At 42.6% G+C, this 16,265-nt stretch overlaps 1 protein-coding gene across 4 annotated transcripts in view; it reads right to left on the reverse strand.

Moving 5' to 3' along the window:
• Window positions 1-16,265, reverse strand: part of Hpse2 (heparanase 2) — a 601,936-nt gene that overhangs the window by 111,050 nt on the left and 474,621 nt on the right. For 3 of the 4 annotated variants that reach the window (XM_006527214.4, XM_011247295.1, NM_001081257.2), the window contains 2 exons: window positions 15,507-15,613; window positions 11,029-11,143 (listed from right to left, as the gene is read on the reverse strand). In XM_006527214.4, the coding sequence (XP_006527277.1) occupies window positions 11,029-11,143; window positions 15,507-15,613 (222 nt within the window). Of the gene's footprint in view, window positions 1-3,882; window positions 6,544-11,028; window positions 11,144-15,506; window positions 15,614-16,265 lie in introns of those variants that run through there. The other variant, XM_011247294.3, reaches the window with a different exon arrangement.

A 16,265-nucleotide genomic window follows, 5' to 3' on the forward strand; every position in this document is an offset into this window, starting at 1 on the left:
ATTTTCTAAAAGGAAACACTAATTTATATAACTTGGAAGGAGCAGGGAATCAAACTTTACTGGGAACATTAGAAAAGATGGTAATGGGAATAAACTTTAACTGTTGAGGATGTTAGAGGCGATCATGAAAAAGCACATTGAACATCACAACTTCAGTTCCAACTGAGGACAGGCAAGCTGTGCTGCGAGCAGCCACTTGAAAGCAGAATTATGAAAACAGGATGAATCTAGATTATTAAAATCTTTGAATGTCAGGCTTATGAGTTCAGAGGTCTGCATCAGCAAGGGATATTTGACAAAGGTATCTTAAGAAGAGCAAGATATGCAGACTGTATATGCTGTGAGTAATCTCTGGGTAAATCACATACATTCTCCGGGGGCTCATTTCGTCAACAGCGAGCAAAAGATAATATAATAATAGACCCAGCAGTGTGGGTCCAGATGACTCCCAGCTCTGTACTGGATGGACGTGAGGAAGGTCCTTGTCTCCTTCCTGCTTCTAGTGTGAAAGTTCTGAGCCTCTCACTGCAGAGCACTGCCACTTGTGGGTTGTCACAGACAGACTTTATTATGTTGACACGTGTCCCTCCTATAATTAACTCATTGGTGGTGAGTGTCAGTAATTAGAAACTTACCACTTGATACAGGGTTTTGGGTAGACTAAAAATATTGGTGTTCATTTGGTTGATATAACACTGAAAATTCAAATTAGTTGCCAAAATATCACGGAAAGGAAAATATCTTCATCCTGGGTCTTATAATAATCAAGAGTATGGTATTGGCATTACAACCAAAAACCAAAATATATAAATCAATGAAACAGATGTATGGTGCAGAAATAAACACATTTGTAACTAATTAATTTTTTAGCAAGCTCAGAGGACAGAACAAGACAAATAAATTTACTTCTCAGCCTTTTAACTCTAGTTATACATTTTTAAACCACAGAAAATAAAGCATGAAAAAGTCCTCAAAGAAGCTAGGAGGAAAAAGCTATCTTACTCATTAAAAAAAAAAAAAAAAGATATGTGCTACATTTGACCACTGAAAAGTCACTTAAAGAAGAAAGAGGGAAATTGAGAAGGAGAGACGGGGGGAGGGGGAGAGGGAGAGAGAGTGAAGGAGAGAGGGAGAGGGAGAGAGAGGGAGAGAGGGAGAGAGAGAGAGAGAGAGAGAGGGAGGGAGAGGGAGAGAGAGAGAATATTGAGATATAGGATCTAATACTCTAAACACTGAGGAAAAATTCTTTCTCTAGCAATGGAACTGAGTTTTTGCCCATATATTTACTATGTAAGAAATAGTAAATGAATATCTTTGGAGAGAAGGAAAAGAATACAGAACATAGACTTGAATCTACAAGAGAGGCAGAATGTCAATAAAGACTGAGCTAAGCACTGGGCAGGTGCTTGCTTCCAATGCTAGCACCCAGGAGGCAGGAGAGGCAAAGGGACACCTAAAAAAGTGACAGTAAAGTTAAGCTGGACTCAGTAGGTTGTATTTATATACTTCTGCACACATATAAGTTATAATAATAATCAAAGATAAAGAACATACCAGTTTGAGAGGACAGCCATGGGGAGGGTTGAAGAAAGGAATGGGAAAAAAGGGAAGTGATATAATTATATTTTAATTAAAAATAAAGTTCATTTTGTTAAAAATTAAAAATATTTGATTTTATATTGTCTAGTAGATAACATTGTGTTTAAATGTCCAAAGAGCACGTCTTAATATTGCCATACTGAGGATAAAGCTATAAGATGAAGTTTTGCCATTATTTAAACTGTAGCACTAGGTATACACCCAATGAAAATAAAAACATGCACTATACATTGCACATATATGTTCAACTGAACATTGTCATATTCGACAAAAGGATTAAGTAGCCATAATATCTACCAATAAATAGATTAAAAAATGCAGCACACCTATATGACATAATTGCAATGGCTAACTTTGGTTTTCAATTTGATTACATCTGTCTTTTTCTTGATTGGAGATGGGAAGACCCACCTTAAATCTGGACCACACCTCTAGTGGCAGCCCAGTCACAGCAGGACATAGGGAAGGACTTTTGCTTTTTGCCTGCTCGTTCTTACTCTTTTTTTTTTTTTGCATAGTATAAATCATATCTTTTTAAAAATTAGATATTTTCTTTATTTACATTTCAAATATAATCCCCTTTACTAGTTTCCTCTCCAAATATCCCTTATCTCCTCCCCCCCTTCCCCTGCTCCCCAACCCACCCACTCCTGCTTCCTGGCCCTGGCATTCCCCTATACTCGGACATAGAACCTTTAGAAGACCAAGGGCCTCTCCTCCCATTGATGACCAACTAGGCCATCCTCTGCTACATATGCAGCTACAGACACGAGTCCCACCATGTGTTTTCTTTGGTTGGTGGTTTAGTCCCAGGGAGCTCTTGGGGTACTGGTTAGTTCATATTGATGTTACTCCTATGGGGCTGCAAACCCCTTCAGCTCCTTGGGTACTTTCTCTAGCACCTTCATTGGGGACCCTGTGCTCCGTCCAATGGATGACTGTGAGCATCCACTTCTGTATTTGCCAGGCACTGGCAGAGCCTCTCAGGAAGCAGCTATATCAGGCTCCTGTCAGCATTGTTCTCACTCTTACTGGCTAGTTAGCTCATCTATCCTGCTTCTGAGGCATTATTCTGCTGGCATTAGAACCTACTTCTTTGGGATTCCAATGTAGACTGAAGACTAGATGAGACGTTCTCCTGGACTGAACATCTACTGGATTCTTGGTATTTCTATCAGGAGATAGCCACTGTTAGGCTAGCCAGTCCACAGCCTGGAAGCTATTCTAATACCCCTCCCCCTTTAAAACAAACACACACACACACACCACACCACATACACACACACACACACACACACACACACACACACCCTCCAATGTTATTTTGTTTTTGTGGTGAAATAGTATCTGTGTCCTTCTCTTCCCCTGCACATTCAATACCTGTTTAAATAGAAAGACGAACTCAGCTTGTCCCATTTCTAGGAAGAATCAATTCTGAAAAACTTTGGGAGAGAAAAAAATGCAAACTTCATGGATCTATTGAATGATGATGCCTAAGTTGCTTTCATAGCTTTTTTTTTTTTTTTTTTGGTGGTGGTGGTGGTGGCTGTGGGAGCTCTCTAAATCAGTTATTAAAGTTTGAACTAGGTTACCAGCAGGAAAAAATAAACCTAAAGGGCCTTTAGGGTAAAGAGTCTTCGCACTAATTCAGTGTTCAGTGTACTATGTAGCTTTCCCTGCTGAGCGTACGTCGTGTTGATATTTCACAGACTTTGGTTTTGAGTGGCCATGACATTGAGAAGTGGTCTCTTGTGAATGAGAAGAGTCACATAGGAAGTAGGCAGTTTAAGTGACTTCTTAGGCTCCATAACCACACCCTCCACAGCCTCCATTCCACTAATTCTAATGTCTAGAATAAGTGAAAACATTGTATTTTGTTCAGTCCTTGCTGTGCTTAAAACCAAATCTGAGATGAATTAAGATAATGCCAAGAGTTCAAAGTTAGTGACAGAAGTATTTGATGGCTGTGATAGAGTTCTGAGAATTTATAAATTGTGGGGTATACTTAAATAACTCAAAACCAGAATTTATATTTACTTCTTTTCCCACATTTTTATTACCATTTCTTTAATCACCTTTCTGCCCTTTTTTTTTTTTTTGGTTTTTCGAGACAGGGTTTCTCTGTATAGCTCTGGCTGTCCTGGAACTCACTTTGTAGCCAGGCTGGCCTCGAACTCAGAAATCCACCTGCCTCTGCCTCCCAAGTGCTGGGATTAAAGGCGTGTGCCACCACGCCCAGCTCTGCCCTAATTTTTATGCATGTATGTACATGCATGCATGTGTGCATATGAATATTCATGTGTATGCGCGTGTGCATATGTGTGTGCTGAGTGCTGAATCCGGAGATGTTCTATTTTTAGAAAGAATTTTCACTTAAAACTAATATATACTAAATCACAGAAACAGACTTAAGAGAAGGACACGTTGTCTTTGGTTCTAACAGTCAGTAATCAGGAACTTCTTGTTGGTTCCAGAATTGCTGTCTGTCATAAATACAGCAGTGTCTTTGGTGAAATAACCTTAAGTTTGTCTGTCTGTGACACTCACCAGAAAGCCTTCTAACCCTCTAAAGGGTATTTATCCCTTCCCCCACCCCCTCTATATCTTTCTTTGTTTCCTCTCTCTTTCTGGTCTGGGTAAGCTGAGCAGCTTAGGCAAGATCTGGCTCTTCTCTGTCCTGAGCCGACCTTGCTCATCTTCACATGCAGGCTGTTTCCCAGGAGCACAGCATGTCCTGAGCTCAGACACAGTGATGCCGCGGTCACTTCTCTCTGATTTACTTAGGTTGCTACACAGTCTACAGGAGCTGTGATCTCCAGTATTGCAATCTGGGACAATATAAATGGCCGATGGCAGAGTGAGATTCTCAATTCTTGCTACTCAGTGATTTACATAATATGCCACCATTAGCACTTTGATGTGACATCTTATGGTTTCCAGGTTTTACTGGGCCATGCATAAACACTACATGAAGGTGTTAGATTCAGCACTGAAGCCCTGTCAAGGCCTTGATTGCTTTCACTGGGAAAGTTAGGCAGCATCTTTGCAGGAGGGAAAATATAGAATATTTAGTTTGCTATCTTTAGCTATCTGCAGTCAATTCTTCTCAAATTCAGGAACTGCAGCTTTCCTTTTTCTTCATTTAGTTTTCTGGCAATTTAATTTTTAAAAATTTACATTTCATATTTTATCCATCATTACTTGAATCCATTTCCATAGATCTATACAAATATTCAAAGATTCTCAGTTATGTTCGTGTTATTGTTAAGAATTATTATTGTGGCTTTCACTTTTATATCTTACAAAGTCACTTCATAAACAAAAGCCATTGACAGGCTCATGTGACTAGAAAATCACAGTGCTGCATTTGAGCCTCATCTGCTCCACACTCAGAGCTGTTTGTACATCCCAGAGGGGTGAGCTGTTACAAACACTAGTGTGTGTTGTTGACATACTGTGCATATTGCTCAAGTCGATAAATAGAAAAAAGATGAGGGAAGGCAGAATAATAATCAGAGAAGCTTTTTGCAAAGGCATCAATGGCTAAGTGCGGCCTGCCTGGTCAGACAAGGCTCTGAGCTCAAAGCCTGGGCTAAGAGACACAGAGGAGAAAAGAAGCGAGTCCTGTTCACTGGGCATGCAGCCCAGTGCTCTGGCCATGGACGGAGGCAGCCTGGGTTCCAGCGATTGATCCCACAGCCAAGGCTGCCCTTCTCTCAGCAGCAGTAGGCTCCCACAAAGAAGGCTACACATGGAAAAGTCTTTGTTAGGGCCCCTAATGACAGGATTGAATTTCACATCACAGCTATCCCTAAACAGGTACACTTGGATTCTTTCATGTTCCTGATGGATCCCACGGGAAAGAAAAGAGAGAGAAGAAAGGTCACACTAAGAAACAGGTCATAGGCTAGTGTGTCTGGGTTTGCTCCTCCCCTGCCACACCACCCCCAGGTTCTTAGCTTTTGAGTTCTTCAATTTCACACACCCTGTGTGGCCATGGGACAGCAATGGGAAAAACTTGCTGGTGATAATTATTCATAATCCATCTACCATGACTCACTGGAAATCGAGTGCTTCTGTATATGTTACTGCTTGTGTTTGGATGCTCTTCCCCCAGCCCAAACGGGCCACTTGCTGAGGATCTCCCAAAACCCTTCCTGGGTATCCTTGCTGCCTCCATCAGTCAGACTTTTGTTTTCTTTCCTATCCTTTAAAATGGCTTTTGCCATGGTCCCTTTTAATCTATTTAACATCTGTTTGTATCTGTGGTGCCAGCTTCTTAAAGTCAGACTGTGCTGCCTCCAGCACAGCGTTCAGCAATATGACGAGTGTGATATGTGATATGTGATATGACGAGTGTGATAAGTCCCCGGGAGTAAATGGAACATACAGAGGTGGGGATTGATATTAACTTGGATATTTTAAAGGCAGACTTTAATTCAGCCACAATCGTTAAAAATAAAGAACTCCTTTTTCAGATTAAAAAAAAAAGCAGTATTATTGATTACAGCAACAAGAGGTCTACAAAGAAGGAATAAAATGTGCGGGCAATTGTCTCGCTCTGAGATATAGTCCCATCCAATAATTTTCCATACTTCATGTAAATGCAAAATCAAAATTGTATGCTTTAAATGATTCTCTAAAGTATACTGACAATGACTTGTGGAGGTTCACAGGTGAGGTAGTTTATCCTCACTTCAGCTCAATCAAAGGGAAGCCAGAACCCAAAGACACACTTCATTAATGGTAGAGCTCGGACCCACCAATCTTGTCTCAGGCCTAGGCTGTGCTGCTCCCGGGCTGGGTGGTTCAAGTCTCAGTGTATCCAGCGGCACTGGGGTGTGGGTTTGTGATGAGGTCTTTCTCCTGAAGAAAGGCTACCCTGAGCGGATCCCGTGTTTGCATCTAAGCCATGCTGTGCCTAGGGGTAACCATCTCCAGCATCTTAAAAGGGGAAAAAGAAAGATGGGTTCCTTAACAAAAAGCGTGTTCTTAGAATTAAATGACAGGCTAGCCAAGTATGCCAGACTGGCAATAGTAAAAGGCAGAGCTTCATTCCAAAAGCTAAATGACATCTGAACAGTGACCGTTTGGCTCTGAATATGTTGCTATGGTGACTGCAACCATAGGTTTAATTTCATTATAGGATTCTGAGCAGTGCTCTAACCCATGACTGACAATTATACTCCAGAACAATGTAGACAGAGAGTGCTCTACCGATGTGCACAGGGCTGTCAAGTATTTGCTGTTACTCATCAGGATAATAAGCAGAGATGAGTGCTGCTAGCACACAGCTGCCCCACTATGGCCAGGTTGGACATGTTACACGCCTGATAGAGCTCTTTACACTGGTCTCTAAGCAAGACTGAGCTGTAGTCTCGCAAACACACAGTGGGTTACTAACTCTGCAGATGGGAGACCATGTCTTATTTATATGTATATCCACACAATGGTGATAGAACTCCGAGCTCACTTTTCTAAATTGAATTATATCTGTGTGAAGACTCCTTTTGCTGTCCTAGCGTGGGAGCTAGGAAGATGCTGACTAGTAATTCCCCATTCCTCTCCCTGAAAGCTCTGTAAATCACACTTAAAAAAAGCAACAAGCTGAATTCCAAAACCCTCTTGGAGGAGAAGTGCCCGGGCTGGTGGGTCTGGCCTCTGTCCACTGAATGTACACAAACACCGGCTACTCCCGAGGGAGCTCACAACCGATTGCTTAGCTGTGGAGACTCACTTGTCCCTTCTTTCCCAGTGGCAGGTCATCAGGGGAAAGGGCGGAGCCTGTGACAACACATGGGCATGGCGTAACTAACATGTGCTCTTTTCCTCAGGAAGACAGGCTCACGGCAGAAGGAGGTGCCACTTTGCTAGCAGAAAGCTACAGAGGAACAAGGGATGTGGCTGAAAAGTTATTTCCTGAGCAAAACAGCAGAGTAGAACCATTCTCATTCTGCTCCTCGCCTTCCCCCTTTCCCTTCTTCACCCCACCTTTTTGAACTTTTGTTGTAAAAGAGAAGACTTCAGGTCCAGCAGAAACGGACCCACAGATACAGAGATGCCCCTAGGTGCTGTCCTCAAGTCCTCCTCCATTATCATCAGCTCTCACCATCATCAGTGTCAGAGTGGAGCCTTCACACTTGGTGACCTTCCATCAGTGACATGGAAAGTCCACACTTCACAGTAGGGTTTATCTGTGGTGCCCATTCTGTGGTTTGGGATTGGCACAGAAGCAACCCACTGTTTAGTATCATTCAGAATAGTTTCCCTGCCCTAAAATCTTCTGTTTCTCTCCCTCACCCTAACTCCTAGAAACCATGTTCACAGTGCTGTCCTATCCTGCTATTGTCTCTTACCTTTGACAGGTACTACTGGAACAGGCCTGCCAGAGCGGGACAGTGGAAAGGTGAAAAGTTAAAGACAAGGGGGAAGGGTGGTGTGGGACGTGGCCTGAGGGGCCCTGAGGCCCAGAGGCTTGCCATCTCTGGATTTACTCAAGAGCACCAGCAAAGCAGAAAAAATTTGCTAATAAGATTCTTTCCTGAAATATACTAAGTTGGGTTTGAATGAATGGGAGTACAAAAACCATATTTTTCCGGGAGAAACTCAAGTACAATTAAGTAGAGCTCTAATCTCTTAAACTCTCCTGAAGAAGCAGCATGGTACAAAGCCCACAGGTTGTTACTGGCATTGTTTAGCTATCAGTTCCACAGCTGTCTGACATGGTGACCAATATGATCCTCAAGTCCAGCTCCATTCCCCATCTTTGGGCCCAGTCAGCAATTCTGGCCTGTCTTGTAAATTCTTTCCAGGGGACACTAGGACACTCTCGCAGCTGTGGAGTTTTCTACTTATAAGGTACAGCATTTGCTATGAGGCGAGATAAAGAAGGAGCTTGCTACCTTGTGAGCGCTTTTACATATGCTTTCCTTATCACAGCCTCATGTCTCTGGACCTGCAGCTGCCCCGCTCACTTGGGCCTTTGTGCTGCATCCCTGGACACAGTTAAGGGATCTTAGAGGCTTATGTGAGCTCTGGGGCCATCAGGTGTCAGCTGAGGATTTCTGTGCTCTGCTTTTAAAGAAAGTAACGGGCAGTTACTCCTATTTGGGGAGAATAAAGCCATGAAAGTTTGTGTCTTAAGTGTCCAAAGCCATGGTCCTGGGCAGTCACACAGATGCGTGGTAAGATACCCAGGTGGTCCTATCCTGGAAAGGAGGCCTGTTTAGTCTTCCAACACCCATCTTGCACCAGCTTGTCTCCTTTGCTCCTGTTTATCGCCAGACCCAAGTCAAGGGCAGAATTTGCCTCAGGCATAACAAAGACACCTACATGAGCACTTAGGGAAATAGCGCTGCACAGCAGAGAGAAAGTAGGATTCAGAGCTAGAAAACCCCGGGGGTCCTGGCTACTGTGACTTCTCTGACCTCAGGAACCTGAGCTGACATCACAGCTATTGTCCACACTCCTTTAGCTCTCTATTTTTTCAGGAAAGTTAATAAAGTCATATTTACCTCGGTAGGCTTTATTTAGAGCAGTTATGATAAACTACAATGATCTCATACTCATTTTCCATTTCTCGCCACAATACACAGGATCTCTGTCCTTCTGGCTCAATGCAGAGATCTGGCCAGGAATTATAGTAAGCAAATGGGATGCAAAGAAGATGAGTGAATGAGGTTTGAATGAAGGAAGGGAAGAAGAAAAAAGGAAGGACTGGAGTTTTGCTGATACACCAAATAAAATTAAATAAACATAGAAAACAATCTTGACCTGTTAAGTGTGACCTTCACTGATAAAAGCGGTGCTGTGCATTGAGGAAGCGTGAGGACTTCCATGATCAAAGCTCCCCAGGGATTTTTTCTCACTACTTCTAGTACATCTGACTCCCGCCTACTTCACATCTATGCAGTCTCCTCCTTCCTTCCAGCCTCTGGCACATGTGACCCTGCGTCTCTGGACGTGCTGAGTTAGTTCCTGCCATGAAATGTTTCTGTTAGTCTCTGCCTTGCTTAAAAAGCTGTGTGACGCCTGCTTACCTAGCTTCTTACCATCAGTTGTCTCTTTCCTTACCTGTCACATGGTAATAAAAGCCCTTCCTGTATCCACATCTAGGAGTCTAGATGTATAATAGAATAATAACATTCTACTATTTATTTATTCATTGTTGTTTCTTCCCTGACTCCTGCTTCTCAAAAACAAAACAAAACAAAAAACAAAACAAAACAAAAACCAACCAACCAACCAACTAACCAAAAAAACCCTTTCATTTATTCCAAATAGAAAACATGATCTATATTTGTTTGATACTTATACCTTGGAGATAATTTTCTAATTATTTTGGCTTATTTACACAAATTAAATCTCTATAGTTCTAAGCAGAAAACTCTCACCCCTCCTTTCTACCTCAGCCTCGCGTACAGACTTCAAGACTTACTCTCGCTCTGTGAATAAAAACAATGTGCCAATTGGTTTCAATTTTGAGACTTGAAAATGATATTTTTGTGGGCCACACTATTCCTGTTCTATGCCTCTTGACTTGGGGGTTGGCAAAGAAAAAGTTGGGTGGAAATAGGTAACTGAAGCAAATGACAGGAACAGGAGCTCATGCCCTATTCCGGTTTACTCCCAGGGCCCTCAAGGCAGCCTTAACTCAAGGCCCAGGCTCTGGTCCAGGGCTGGTGTTATACCCCATTCCGTCTCACCCTCAGTGTCCTTGTCCAATAAAGCAGATACATTATCTCAAAGGGCAGCCACAGGCATGGGAAAAGAGTCTGGCCTTCCACCAGGACCACGATGTGATACCTGTGTAAGGAACCATCTGTATGATATTTCTAAGGAAAAAAGCAAACACCAGCTTTTCTGAGCTGAGATTTCCCTGATGATGTAGCAGGTCACTCAGAACTATGCCTTGGGGCAAATCTTCATTGTCACATAGGGGTCAACATCTAACTTCATCCCTTCCCTAAGAGATGGATGGGCGCCTGTTGAATCTGATCTTGGTGAACACCCCATCTGCTTTCAACATGCTGCATCTGACGTTAGCTAATGCCTCTTATTAGCATTAAAAGAAAACAATCTGGAAAAATTCACTCTCAAGCAGAGTTCAAACAGGCCACAAGTAGATGTGGAATCTTAATTGTACAAAGTTTGCTAAAGTAATAGTAATAAATTTATACATTATACACATATAAATGTATGTACATATATGTATGTGTGTGTCTGTGTAGGTGCTGTGTGTAAGAGAGGTGGTGGAGCCAAAAGCCCATGGAATGGTTCATGAAATCAAAGACAAGAATGCTCCATCTGATTTATGAAAGAGACTTCCAATAGCAAAAGAAGAAAAAAAATCTCCTAGTGTGGAAAAAGGCATGATCAAAAGAACCAAATGATATGGAAAGGAATTGGGAATCTTTATCCAGCACTTACTGGTAATGGGTTAAAATTCTGGTCCACCAGATGGTTGTATCCGTGGTCGAAAAATGAATGTCGTATCACGACATCAATGCCCTGATTGGCCAACATTCCTAAAGTGTTTAGCCATCTAAAAGAAAAAGAGAGAAAAAAAGCCACATCAGCACATTTTAAAATGGCATCTAACAAGCACTGTGAAGATTAGCTACAGCACACAAATAATGTCACCAGAACCACCAATTTTACTTGTTGCTTTAAAGGAGAAAATCGTTTTAGGTGCTAAACAAGTACGAGAGCTCAAAGATTATCACAGTTAATCTCTTATTTTACAGGAAAAGAAGTCTAAGGGAATAAAATGAATTGTTCATGGTCATGGCATTATCACAACGTATGGCTTATATTTTACTTCTAGAATACTAACAAATGGATGCAGCCAGCACACAGATGCCCAGTTCTCCTCCCTGCCCCCCCCCCCCCCCACCACACTCGCGCACTCGCACGCTCAGGACTTCACAGCACACCTTGATCCTCAGCCTCCTTGCTCTGTAACAGCACAAGTTTTTCCCAGGACTAAGCTGCATGTGCCTATGGCCAACGCATCCAGCCACGGTGCAAACCTGCCTCGGTGTCTGGACCCCTCATGTTTCACTGTCACAGTCAATGTAATGATGTTCTTCCTTGACACCATGATCAACTAACTATTCAGGGGTTTAAGCATATTACCTTCACATGTGTGCTGCAGTGGGAAACCTGCACTGACCATGTTCTCATCCTGACTATGCAGAGTGCCTAGTTTACACAGCATGCTCCTCGAAGGGCATTCCCAAATGCCCAGACCCTGCCATTGTATCTGACAGACTCAATTCATTCATCAGTTTAGGCAGTCATTGCTTTCTACGTTACCACTACTAAACCATCACTCGTCATTTTACCTCAAACCTCCTTCTCCACAGGTCTGAGTTGCACAGAACTCTTTGAGGAGCCAGTGTAGCATGCCCTCTCATACTGCTGTTTCCCACGTTTTAACTCCTGCTTAGCACTTTCTACCAGCCCTCCTCTAACTCATTTCTTTCTGTTTGCCAAGATTCTCACCACACATCTATCTCCTAAGTGAGTGCTGTCTGCTAACCTCTGGCATCCAAGTCTGCTGTGTCTCCTTCTAACTTCACAGAGCTCTTTCTGTGTGTGCCCTCTGCCAGCCTGGTGGGTGGTGATACCATGGATCTCCACCACTCCCCGTCAGTCCTAGGCCCTCAATCACACCGCATTGAACTTATACTCACAGCACTTCCTGGCACGCTGTTGGTGTACGGCACTGTTTAGGCTGACATTTGTCTGGATAAAATTAGATTCTAGAAACTTTGAAAATCACCATTTAGCACATGGGAAAAATTATGCATAGTTATGATTTCCCAAATCTGAAACCATATGGGGCTCCAAACCCATGACTTCTAGAATTAAATTTTTTCCTTGCTGGAATAAAGAGCATTTCTAATTCTTATATTATGGTTAAATAATGTTCACATTTTCAAATCTTTTTTTACATTTACAATTTTATTTTATTCTCATAGAAATGAACACATTTACTGGCAATTAGAGCTGCAGATTCAAACCCAAAAGCAGAGCAAAACATACACAAACAAGCTTTAAATCAGGAGTTAAGTCTGCGTACAATAGAGCAGAACGTTTGCTCTGCTAGTTTTGTTCACACTGGGACACTGTGACCCAGAGAATTGAAATTACGTTGAGAACATCACATGGCAAAGCTACTTGCCTTTATTATTTTCATTAGTTTGGCAAGCCTGTGAAATCAGGATAAGAGGCTCAGCTCTTGCTCTAATCCTGAGGCACAGTAGCAGACAGATTGCCAAAGATGCCCCATGGTGGAACTCCAGTAAGAACTCTGGGTGAATGCCTCTTAAACCAGAGCTCTAGCCATGTTCATAAAGCACAAAGATGTCACGGTCTATATTTAATATTGAACTATAAAGGCAAATATGGAGTTTCATCTTCTAGAAGAGATATATATGCAAGATTGTATCTGCATGGGCCCCACCATCAACACGGCATCATAGGGCTGTCTCTTGGTGCTGTGTAAAGTAATCCCATTGCTCACTTGTTAAGGATCTACTCTCCCATTCCATAGGTGTCTTATTCACCACTTGTATTGTTGCATGCTCTAGATGCTGGAGACACGGCAGCCTATCAGGATGATTTTGCAGTATTCCAAAAAATTGAAGGTTGACAAGGTAGCACTCTCCTTGAGTCACAGTAGTAGACTTCTGATTCATGTGTGCATCTGCATGTGCCCTAGGAAGCTCACAGTTATGTGATATATGGAAAGTCCTGGGGAAACACCATTTTTTTCACATGCTCCTGAGCGTCTTAGAATGCTCTACCTCTATTATTTTTCTAGGAGACAATTTGTATACTTCAAGAACACAGTGCATTGCTGTGTGCTGCCAGTGGGGTTAAGATGGGATGGACGACAAGACAGTAAGAGGAAAGACCAGGAGCAGAATGAACTGGATCTATCTGATCTCTGCCAACCAAGCGCTGGTGATCTGAGCCACAGCCCACTTATCAACAACTATGTTTATCTGCAGCTCCATGTAGATATCTATAGCTACTTGACTGATGTTCATGCTAAGGCATGTCTGTGTTTCAGCCGCCTGTGAAGGTCTGTGGTACTTTCCATTTTACATCATTCCCTACACGGAATAGCCAGGAAAACATTCAGCACAACTGGGCTGCTCACTGGACCTCAAAGCAGAATCACTTGGCAACAGCTGAGCAAAAGCCATTCCGGGGCTGATTCCAAGGGGTCCCCTGAGTACTGACTGCCAACCTGGCTTTCCCCCTTGTAACAGGAGTCATATCAAGCTAGCAGGGAGTATATTATGAAAGAAGCCTCTTAGTAACACTGCATTAAGTGCTGATTCACTCCATTTCATTCGTTTGAACCATGCTTATTGGACTTCTCTGTGAAACACAAAGTTAGAGGTTACAAACACGGAAGATCCAAAGTCACACCATGAATTACCCTGAGCAGTCATCTTCACGTACCTTTAACATCATTCCATCTGAAAATGCCATCTACTTGGCTGGCCTGACCTGTTCTTCACAAATGTATTAATGTCTCAATGGAGGGGAGCTGCATCTGTCTAATTAGCAACAGCTGTTAGTAGCAAAACACATAGCTGAGGGCGAAGCTACAGTTTGTACATCGCTCAGCCAGAAAGCCTGGGCCAAAGGACCATAATGGACCAGAAAAAATACTTAGTCTCTGGTTGTGAGGCTTGTCCTGGCTGCATGACACTAAGAGCCAGGCAGAACTCTCTGCTTCTGGCTCAAGTCATTCTTCAGGCAACTACAATAGCCTTCAAACTCATATTTTCATCCCTTCCAAGATCCTGTGCATACTATGGACAAGGTCTAAGTTTTAAAACACTGATCCGATTATCTGTTCTTCGATATCTTTAGTGGCTTGGTAGACGACCAGGCCAAGGCTGCATTCCCTTTAGATGGTTTCCAAGGCTGCCCATCATCTGGTGTAAACCCTCTTCACAGTCTCGGCCTTCATTCCTCTCTGCTGAAGGAAGGCTTTACTCAGTATTACCCACTGTCCCTCTGTGTGCCTCTCCTGTGTTGTTTCTTCAGCCTGAGGTACCTCACTGTCAGCTCTACTACTCTCCATCTGGGAAGGTCAGGGCACTCTTAACATGTCCCACAAAATGCCCACTTGCCTATAAAACCCTTTGGATGATCCCACTCGGGAGTTTTTTATTCCTCTGAAAGCCCACTAGTTTTCTTTCATAGGAAGGCCACGGGAAACAGAAAGAAGTGGTCTACTGCATGGGGAAAAGGCTGGACTCTGGAGAAGGCCATCTGGGTTTGAGTCTGATCTCTGCCACTAGCTAAATGAGATCTCTTGGCTAACTTACCTCAATTCTGCTTTCCAACTTCTTTAGTTGTACTATGTATGAGGACAACACTAGCCTCTGTTTCACTGGCTCACCACTAAAACTGTAGCACCAATCTCATTGGTAGTCAAAGTATCAAAGGATTTCAGACAGTGCTTAGCTCTTGGTAGATCCAGTATGCATCCAAGAATTATCACAGCATAATTATTCTTTGCAATGTAGTCATCTGTCATTCCAGTTCTCCCAGTCATGTTTCTGGAGGACAAAATCATGACTGTTTTTTCCCAACTCCCAGAACTATGGTAAAATGGAGAAGGGAGAATGTAGGCTGCTGACTCTGTGGTGGGTTGAACTATGGACTTACTCAAGATGACATCTGTTCTCTGCTGCTCATGTCTGACAAAATGTTAGTAGTGAAGAAGTGACTAAGTACAGTTAAATACATTCATGAATGAATAGATAGAAACTTTCCACTGGAAATGCTCTTTGCTTTGCAATGGGTAGTGAGTGTGTTACCATTTCACTGTCCTTTCCTAAAAGTTCCTGAGAGTGAAAATGTCAATTACTTACAAGAATCCTGCAGCGTAGGAATCCGACAGATTGTTTGTGCCTCCAGCTGAGGTGGTCACCACGCCTTCCAGCCAAATCTTCTTTCCTGGAGTGTATGTGTTGACCACCTGTTCCCACAACAAAAGCAGAAGAGGATAGATGAGATTTTAAAAGCTATTCCCAAATGAGAAGCACCATCACTCCCCAAAGGAAGTGTCTCTCATTCCCTGCTCCCAAGTGGTCACAGTTTGTGCTTTACTTCATGAAGATGTATCTGTTGCTTTCCTTTGATAGGAAATCCATGAAAAGAGAGAAAGAGGCAGTCTACTGTAGTGGCTAGAGTGAGTTGCCACACACACACAAAAGCATTCATGTTCACCACTTTTTCCCTTATTTAAAGCCAAGTGATGGTGTGATAGAACAAATGCATATTCTAGAGTGTTAGATGACTTTAGGGAAGCAACATTCTTCACCGGAAACGAACAACCACATTACGTTTCTATAATGCTTTTCAGGGTCATGTTACAGAACTTTTATGATAATGCACATGGTCTATGTATCAGAAGTCGTGAACCAGGAGTAGGAGAGAAAAAAATTCTTCTAGGGAACTGTTGTATAATGAGCATGGCATGTAACTCAAGTAAATATAAAAAGAAAAGTCCCTGACCCATGTGTCAGATTCTACACAAAGAACTACAGCTGTGTGCCTTCTATGCAGAGGCGAAGCCTTGTTAAAATGTGTCCCTCTGAAGTTCTGAAATTACCCAGTCTCTGTTCTGC

This window comes from Mus musculus, chromosome 19 (assembly GCF_000001635.26).
Source record: "Mus musculus strain C57BL/6J chromosome 19, GRCm38.p6 C57BL/6J".
In the NCBI taxonomy this organism is placed as follows: domain Eukaryota; kingdom Metazoa; phylum Chordata; class Mammalia; order Rodentia; family Muridae; genus Mus; species Mus musculus.